At 38.8% G+C, this 9,910-nt stretch overlaps 1 protein-coding gene across 1 annotated transcript; it reads right to left on the minus strand.

The window, feature by feature from the left end:
* Window positions 1-479: 479 nt before the first annotated feature.
* On the minus strand, window positions 480-9,431 carry slc22a6l (solute carrier family 22 member 6, like). Its single transcript, XM_079834957.1, has 11 exons — window positions 9,025-9,431; window positions 8,053-8,542; window positions 6,296-6,399; window positions 6,020-6,174; window positions 5,729-5,897; window positions 3,557-3,680; window positions 3,358-3,473; window positions 3,055-3,269; window positions 2,758-2,866; window positions 1,449-1,652; window positions 480-1,285 (listed from the first exon to the last, which is right to left on the minus strand). The coding sequence occupies exons 2-11, from the start codon at window positions 8,437-8,439 to the stop codon at window positions 1,192-1,194; spliced, it is 1,677 nt and encodes a 558-aa protein (XP_079691083.1). The 5' UTR covers window positions 8,440-8,542; window positions 9,025-9,431; the 3' UTR covers window positions 480-1,191.
* Between the last annotated feature and the right edge of the window lie 479 nt (window positions 9,432-9,910).

The raw sequence follows: 9,910 nt of genomic DNA on the forward strand, positions 1-9,910 counted from the left end.
AAACAAATATATAAAACTTTCAGGACTATGTGTTCTACTGTGGCATCCACAATGAGCAAGAAATAGGAAAGCGTTCCTCAGAGTTAACGCTGCCCATGACATTGCCCGATTTATTCAGAATTATACAAAATCCCAACGGAGTGGACGTTAAGTGAGAATACGACTTTGATAGGCATTTTTTATGAAAAATAGAATTCAATATTTACTTTTTTATTGTTTGATATCTTGCATATCTCTGCCCTTCAATTTAAATGTTTTTTTTTTTTTATTTGTTGCATTTTAAGCACTTTTGTTTGCCAGTTACAACTGAACTTAAATTTCATGTATTTTCTAAGTAGAGAATGTATTTAAAATAATACTAAAGAAAACTGGAGACTACAGAAAATAAAGTTACTGTACAGTCCTGTAGCAAAAGAAGAAAAAAAATACAATAGTGTTTCCAGCTTTCCAGAAGATATTGAACGCCAGTCCATTGTATTAGAAACACCCTTGCAGCAGTGTTACGTTTTTATGTAAGTTAATGACAAGGTAATATTACACAAAGTATAGTGTTATAAATGAAATAAAATTAAAACTTATTTACAATGATTTACAATGGTAATAACTATAGAAGGATGTAATCACAGTCTATTACAGGGGTCCATATTGGAATATTAGTTTGAAGGATAGAATTCATACCCAAAATCCCAATTTATTATAATTTAAAAAAAAAACTATTTATATCTGCATACAAAACCACTGCTATAAAAACAAACAAACAAATTACAGCATACAGACAAACTAGCTTTGGTTTTCATATATGTAACATTAACAAAACAAACCCAAACCCTATTCATCAACAATTGTGTACTTTATTTCTTTTCATCATTGATGTAATAAAACAAAAAATTCACACTCACTCATCAACACGCATACATTTATACTATATAAAACAGTATATAAAACGGTAAAAGATTTCTAAAGAGCACACAGCTCCATATGAAGCTCTATTTCTTACTCTGTACAAGTAAATAATACTTTTAACTTATATTAATTACAGTCAGAAAAACATGAAGACACCATACACTATTTATCATTCAAATTCAAAGAAACCTTTTACAGCCGTTGGTTGTTTCCATCATATTAACACTTAAATTCTCTTCTATGTGTTCCCGGCATACTGCAGTCAGATACTGTAGTGAAGTGACCGTCTCAGACAGGCTCGTTCAGGAGGACACAACCGGTATCCTTCTTGGCCAAATCCTCTTTTTCAGGTAATGTTTTGGATTTTTTCTGTACTAAACCTCTGTAATAAGTGAAAGAGTCAGAAAACATGTTATGGTTACCCATTTACACACTTTGCTGGTCTCACTTGCACTTCAACTTTTGACGCAATATCAGTTGCATAATGTTGGAACAGATTCAACCAGCACAAAACTTTAACATGTACCAAGCCACCACTAGCTCACCTGTCTTCCACATCCTGGACAGTATCAGGCAAAGATTGCCCAAGGGTTTCTGGGAGAAAAAAGGCGAAGATCCCACTAATAATTGGAGCCCCTCCGTAGATAAAACCAGGTAGCCATGGGGAATCCTCTCCCAGAAGAAGCACCAGGGGGGCCACCATTGCTCCAAACCGAGCCATCATGGACACCCATCCCATTCCGGTCTGACTGAAAGGACACAGCAGAAAATGTCAAATGGTGACATGAACTGCACTGGAAAATAGTATAGGATTCTGGGAATCGTTATATTGCTTGTCAAAAAGAAACAAAATTATGTACAAACAGGGCTGTAACTACCATAGACACAGGGAAACAAACCCCTCCCCCAAAATTGTGGAGAAATTAACACTTAAAAGCATACCTCGGGTCTTTAGTGACCCGGGACGTCATTCACTACCCTCATAGTTACCGCAGGCAGAAAACAAAAGAATAGGAGATATCATCAGCTAAACTTGAAATGTCAAATATGATGGTGGATCTGGTGAAGAAGCTGTCAGCGATCAAAATATTGATTTGGAAGATGTTGAAAATGATAGTTTTGAGATGGTGCATATGAGCTCTGACGAGGATAGCGATGATGGTATAAAACATCTGCTCAAACTGAAGCATTCCAAGCTACAAAAGGTAACAAAATATGGTTTATTTTATTGTTCTGTAATTGTTACTCTAATATCAGGAGAGTTTATACTATCGCGACATAGAGATCCATCCGTGTTAGATATAGATCGCTAAAGACCCGAATATGTAATAATGATTGGCGAAACATTCATGCATTTAAGGGTTAATACTGCTCTATTTGTTGTTAGAATGACAAATGTTTTAAAATTTATATTTTTAGGTTGGTTTGCAGTCAGCGGTCTAACAGCTGATTGGCATGACCAATCAAATCAAAGAAGGGATTCACAAACGCCGAACATAAATTCCAGTGCAACGATTAAGTTCAAGTAGTTAAACATTTAATATTTGACTTTTTTGTTAAATTGAAAATATAGGCTGAATCATTTAGCCTACATGACAAGAAACATTTTGCGTAACGTATAAAAGTGAATGTGTGCATATTTCCAAATATATATTATACTTTTTCTTTTACTATTCTTCTGTCCATTTCCTTCTGTCCGTAAATCCATTTTAAATCCTTTCATTATTTGTTTATTCATTATAAAAAAGACCATTATAACCCTCCCCCACAAATGTTCAAGACACAACCTTGTGGACAAGTGCAATTAAGCTGTCAATCGTAGGGAATATTTTTGTTGTTTTAGGATTTAATTACCGGATGACCGTAGGATACAGCTCTCCAGAGTACAGGTAACAGCAGTTGAATGACGCAGCCAAGCAGCCCTTCCCAATCACTGCCAGACTGGTGCGTAACACTTGCAGGTCTGCACATGCACACAAAAAAAGTGTCACGAACACATAGTTCCACGATCAGCCATGTGAATGTGAAACTTGAAATGCCATGTCTCAATTTCTGTGGTTTTGAAGAACAGACAAACATCCAGATCTCACCGGGATAACAGCTTTTGAAAACAAATGACCCTACGTGACAATGCCAGGCAGAAATGCTCACCATAAGGCACCAGAAGATTAATGAGTATCATTAAGCCAGACAGTACAAGAGCTCCACACTGAGATGGTTTTCGTCCTAACATGCTCATGGATATCGTAACCAGGATTTTGGCTGGGATATCCACTGCTCCAAAGATGACCTGGATAAGATAAATGCTGACCCCAAATTTTTGCAGATCCATGGAGAGGCCGTAGTAGGCGAAGCTGGTAGAGAACCTGTAATGTTACAGTTCGAAGGTCTCAAGTTTGGTATAATTCAAATGCTGGTTGGTACTGAATGACATGGTAGGATTGAGTGACTGACCAGACTGCGCTCAGGCACACGGTGATGGTTCTCATAGTGGATGTGCGCAGGAGGTCTAGAGCACTGTAAGACCCCTGTGAACAGGCCATCTCCTTCTTCATGGACTCTTGCAACATCTGTATGCACAACCACAACAGAATAAGCATTCTAAATGACCTGGAAGATGCTGAAAATTGACATAACCCTCATGAAGTCATACCTCAAGGTTGATTTTATCGGCTTCTGCATGGCGTCCATTAATGCGAGCCACCGTTTTGAGGTTTTTTACCGCCAGCTCTGATTTCTTGGTCAGGACCAGCCAACGAGCAGACTCTAAGAACCACCTGCAGAAGACAAAAACCCAAACATGACTACAGCTGAATATGAGCAAAATATACACTTTCAAGTGGTTGACTTCTTACAAGGAATTTTTAATAGACCCAGAGTCCATGCATGCCAGAGTTGACACCTGTGCCCCTCTTTTTCCCAGAGCCGAGCGTAACAAAAAGTCTGACCAGATGCGAGAGCTAGCATCAAGTCCGTCCCAGTGGGTGTGTTAGTGGAGTTCTTGGGCATGTCATGGAGCTCTGCCCTTACGCTGAGGGTGAGCTGTGCATAACTTTGCTTCCCAGGATCTCCTGTAGCCATTGGTCCTGCCTAGCACCAAGTCTGTTTTGTCACCGAGCACCATGTCAGTGTTGATGCTGATACTCCTACCCTGCATCCCACTCCCACCTCCTCTGCCTGTCCCATATCTGGCAATGAAGCCATTTTTGAACTCTCTGCCTGCCCTCTCACAGCCAAAGAGACCTTTTCATAACCCTCTGCCCGTACTATCTAGTTATTCGTCCCTGTCTCCGCTGGCTCCCTTCAGCTCTTTGACTCCTGCTTTACTGAATCCTCTCAACAGCTCGGATACACTTTGGTCTTCCTGTTCACCAGCTCTGCCCTGGTGTGTTGACCCTCTGGCTCCAACTCGAACCTCCAAGCCATCACTTCATCACTTTGGCTCCACCTTGGCTCTTTACTCCCTCTGCACTACCAGAGACCATTGTCCTTGCGGCTCCTCCGGGGGTTCCTTGTCAATCCGACACCACCTTGGTCAGTCATCGCTCTGCCTTTGTCTGCACCTTGGCCCTCTACACCTTCGGCTCCATCAGGCTCCTCCTTCCCTTCGGCTCCACACCTCAATTCTCAGTTGCACTGGCTCTGCCTCGGCCCGACACTCGTCACCACGTCTCCGCCTTGGTCTCTATGGACCTTCAGTGTCGTCCAATCTCTTCAGCACCTCGGCTCCGCCTCTCTCTCTCTTCACCAAGGCTTTACCATGGCTCCTTCAATTAGTTCCACCGTGGGTCTTCAGCCTACAACATTGGCTGCGTCCGAAACCTGGAAACTGCTGCCTTCGGAGGACACATTTCAAGGCAGGAAGGCACCAAGGCACCAAGACACGTCCAAATCTAATGTTAGCTTCACTTTCTGTCTCCAGAGATACCTTCATCTGATCAAGTTTTGAAGGCAGCACAGATGTATCCTTCGCTGCCTTTGATATCCCACAATCCTGTGCTTTCCATACTGTGACAGTTGAGCTGGAAAAAAAAGATGGCATCCGAAAGTTGCGTTTGCTGGTCAGTTTGTGTGTAAATGTACGTTTTTTTACCAACATTTTCTACTTCTGATGTCATTTCTAGCGAGAAATGACTAATGGAGTAATGAAATATTTGTTTTGTTCTCACAGCTCTCTCTATTTTGCTGTAGATCATTAAACGGTTACACTGCCTAAGAAGTGTGTCCGAAATTAGTTTTGTGAGGTGCCTTCATGCACAAATGGTCCCTTACAACACCATTGTCTGAAAAGGCAGTGAGGCAACGAGTCAGCTGCCTAGGTTTTCGGACGCAGCCACAATCTGGCTCCTCCCACCGTCATCTCCTCCTTGACTCCTCCCACCATCATCACCTCCCATGTTGCCATGGTTTTTGATTTGCCCTCATGTGTTTCACCTGTGTCTGGTTAATGATCCCGTTTAGCCCCCAGTATTAGCATTCATTTTCAGTTCTTTGTCCGTGATCACCAATGTACTGATTGTTCTGTTCACGTTTTTTTTAGAAGTTTTGAGTAATCTGAGTGTTTGTTTATTTTGATCTGATATTTAATAACGCTGCACATAGATCCCACTACTTTTTTCATTACTGCCAAATCTATTTTGACACTTTTATTCAGAAAATGGGCATTACATAGACCAAAAGTGACAGTAATGTTACAAAAGATTTCTTTTTTCAAATAAATGCTGTTCTTTTGAACTTTCTGTTCAAAGGATCTTGCAAAAAATGTATCACATTTCCACAGAAATAAAGTTTGTTTTGTAGAAACCGTCAACAGCAGAAGACGTACCATGAGTAGAGGAAGGACACATAGAAAGGCAGAGAGACGGCCAGTGTGAGCCAGCGCCAGTCTCGGATGCTGTAAGCGACGACTGCCAGGATCAGCTGGCCTGTGGTGTAGCAGTAGCCCGTTCCTGTGCCCACCACCGTCCGCACACGCGTGGGGATCCATTCCACAACTGAGAAGCAACAATGACACTTCATGCTTTTCTCCACTTGATGTCACCAAATACATTGTAAATCAAATGCATTGAATAGATGCCAACCTCTAATCCACAGCTGTGTTATTCACTATACTCACTTAGAGAGAAAGAATTGAGCACCAGTCCAGAAAGGGCCATGCCGCAGCAGACACGGAAAATGCAAAACATGGTGAAGGAGGTGGAGAAGGCCGTGCATGTTCCTCCAACCGCCATCATCAGGTTAGAAATCTGCAGTAAAATACGCCGGCCAAACCTGCACCAGTAAAGGGGAATTTAATTAGTGTGCTACAGCATTTCTGGGTCAGAAGTGTTATATAAGAGTTTATTATTATATTGTTGTTGCTGTCATATTTAACAGTAAAAGCTGTTACAACCTGTCAGAAAGTCCCCCAAAAAGCACTGATCCCACAAGGACGCCTCCCATATAGGTAGTTTGACTCATTTGCTTTAGCGCACGCTGGTCACAAACCAAATCCCACTAAAAGAATCAACATTTTCATTAAAAGCTTACAGGGGGATGGGGGACATACTTACATTTCTTTGCTTATAGCATGGTGAAGAGGCAGAGGTAATCAGTGACCCAAAAAAGAATTTGGACTCACAAGGGGTATTTGAATTATTGCAAAAATGTTACCTCATTTGTTAGGCTAACATGAACAACGAACAACATGTTTTACAGCATTCGGTTACACTTTACACTGTAACAATGACACCTTGACATAGTTATATATTTAAGTACTGATTAATAGCCTATTAATTAAAAACATCTGCCTTCTATAGGGTTAGGCTAGGATTAGGGTTTGGTTTGAGGGTTAGTTACATGTAATTATGCATAATTTTATGGCAAGCTGTTTTTGACTTTTATTCATTCACAGGATATGAAATCTTGATATCAATAATTCAATTTTCACTAGTTAAAATGCTAATTCTTGATATCAGGAATTACATTTCCTCTAGTAAAAAAGGGAATTATTGATATCAACAATGACGCCATCACTCGCAGAAATCTAAATTTCAACTAGTAAAAACTCTAATTCTTGATATCTGTAGATGTATTTTCACTATGAAACGTCACCATAAATGGCATTAAAATTCAATAGTTGATATGAAGAATTTGTTTCTTGTTGAAATTCCAATTTCATAAATCAGAAACACAATTCTTACTAGTAAAACCCTTCATTTTTGATATCAATAATTACATTGTTACTAGTAAAAAGATTATTATTGATATCGACAATTGAATTGCTACAAAAAAGATATATATTTTTGATATCAATAATTCAATTGTCCCTAGTGACAAAGTTAATTTCTGATATCATGAATGTGATTGTTAGATATCTGAAATGACTCTTTTAATTATTGATGTCAGAAATACAATTTCAGATATCAGAAATAGCAAATATAACATGTTGAAATATATGTACAGATATCAAGAATGAACATTTCAACTAGTGAATTCAAATATTCTTGATATCAGGAATTCACATTTTTAGTAACAGTGTAATTATTGATATCAGCAATTGAATTTGAATGACAGCCTATGGTGTGATTTAACTAGTGAAAGTACAATTACAGATATATAATTATAGTTATAATTTTTACTAGTTTAAATTGTATTCTTCATATCAATAATTCGATTTTTTCAAGTGATGATGTCATTGTTGATATCAAGAATTAACATTTTTACTAGTGGAAATGTAATTCCTAATATCAAAATTGCCATTATAACTAGTAGAAATGTAATTGCTAATATCAAGAATTAGCATTTTAACTAAATAAATTTGAATTGTTGATATCAAGAATGAATATCATGGGAATGAATAAAAGTTAAAATGGCTTGCCATAATAATTTACTGTTATTACTATTACTATACGCGTTAAATCCACATGTACCAGATCAAGACACTATATGTTGCTGTTTGGGTGGTAAGTGTGTTGCACATGCAACGTGTAACAAGGATTATCAACAAAAAAAAAATCTTTATTTTTTGTTCATGTTAGTTCACAGTGCATTAAATAATATTAACAGACTTTTGATTTTTAAAAAATGTATTATTAAATGTTGAAATTAACATTATTGTCATCACAGCTTGCTTATAATAATATCAACGAAAAGACATTTATCTTTTACCTCAGTAATAATAGTCGAGCTCATTTCTGTCATATTGTAGTCCCATCCATCCTTGCACTTCTGCATCTCTATCTCTTCCATGTCCTCTTCCATTAGGCTCTCTGAACTATTGCTGTCCAGGAGCTGCCACTGAGGATGTGTGTAGCGTCTGCAGCGTTCCGGTTGGCCGTTCTGGCCCAGGGGCACCGTTACCCGCAGCACATCCCCCGTGGAGGACATTGAGAGGTTGGCGTGGGGGGCACAGTGGTGCGGCGGCACAGAGGCCACAAAATTCTGCAGCAGGTTATGGCTGGCCATCATCAGGATGGGCATACTCAACAGGGTGACATGCAGGATCTGGAAACGTCCCGTGCTGCCTACCTGCTCCAGCAGGTCAGAAAAGACCATGGCTCAGATGTCCACAACAACCGGCAATGTCACAGGTACCACAACTTGCGTGAGGTATACAGTTTATAACCCAATGTTCTGATAAGTAGGTTGTAAAATGTATCTGTGGGAATATAAAGATAAGGTATGTTGGTCAAAAGCCCTTGTAGACAATTTACTTATAGGTTCTGAAATGGGTAATGCAATACATTTACATTTATCTCATTTACATTTATTTATAGAATTACATTGCAATCATAACAGATTTAAATATAATAATTTAGCAGATGTGTTGTTTATCCAAATAATTAAAAGCACAAGTTTAGATATGCCAACATATTTTGCTAATAATATTGGTATCACTGTGAAATAAGGAGTTTTTAAGGTTGTTTTAAAATAAAATACTATTTCCTTAAAATTTCATGTTTACTTCAATTTGTTACTGTTTCAGTGAAATTGTTAAATTTTCTAGCAATTTGAGTGAAAATGGTTTCTACACCAATTTCAGTGTTGGCAACATGTGCTTCAAATGCAATAAAAATCAAATACAAATAAGATAAATAAAAATATTCACAAATATTCAGATAAAAACAATTACGCACGGACCTGTTGTGACTCGGGATGTCCTGAATTTTCTCCCTAGAAAACAAATGGAACTAGAAAGTGATTCTCAATAGGAGAAATAAATGGTGAAACTGTTATGCGTTGTTGTATAAGCAGCTCTGAAATTCCTCAGGCTTTCGGGTGGAAATGCACCACAGTTTTGCCCTGGATTAGAAGGTCCCCGTTTAAACCGCTTGTGGCACGAACAGACTTTTCCATGAGGCACGGGAAGAGATGCCTCAGCTAGGCTGAAGTTGTTGTGCTCCTTCTGGAATCCCTTGGCTAACCTCTGCGCTCGTACCTGCTGTGTCCTGAAGATGGTCCAGTGTCCGAGCCGGTGGGGTGTTACTGTGAGAAACAGAGTACAGCTTAGGGTAGATGAGTTTGCGGGAGTTTTCATATCTCAATTTCAGTGTGAAAGGAGGAGGGGATTTTGGGTAAATGAATTACTTTAAGGCATAACCCTCTGCTTAGCTGAACGTAGGAAGAACATTTTGTCTACTTGAGCAATTATGTCAGAACAGGTAAGAAAAAGTAGAAGAGTAACCAGAGATGTTTATCCATAGACAGGTTCCTATATCCTCTGACTCTCAAAGTTCAAAATGCACCTCATAAAAACACACACACTAGCAGTATAGGTTATGTTCAGTAAGGCCATAAACCTGATTGACTTGAAAGAATAAGTCACTTCTGAAAAAATTATATCAGATATCAGTTTTATGGGGTGTCATCATTGTGTGTGATCAGGGTGTTCAAACTTTTAAAGGTCCTGTTCTTCGTGATCCCCTTTTTCAAACTTTAGTTAGTGTGTAATGTTGCTGTTAGAGCATTTATAATACCTGTAAAATTATAAAGCTCAAAGTTCAATGCCAAGCGAGATATTTTATTT

Source organism: Gobio gobio (assembly GCF_949357685.1).
Source record: "Gobio gobio genome assembly, chromosome: 14".
Classification (NCBI taxonomy): Eukaryota; Metazoa; Chordata; class Actinopteri; order Cypriniformes; family Gobionidae; genus Gobio; species Gobio gobio.

Excerpts from the sequence above, each read along its gene's own strand:
- slc22a6l (XM_079834957.1), bottom strand. The coding sequence starts at position 8,439 with ATGGTCTTTTCTGACCTGCTGGAGCAGGTAGGCAGCACGGGACGTTTC. Across the intron at positions 3,474-3,556 it reads CCGATAAAATCAACCTTGAG|ATGTTGCAAGAGTCCATGAA; the intron begins GTATGACTTCAT and ends TTGTGCATACAG. Across the intron at positions 1,653-2,757 it reads CTGTATCCTACGGTCATCCG|TCAGACCGGAATGGGATGGG; the intron begins GTAATTAAATCC and ends GTGTCCTTTCAG.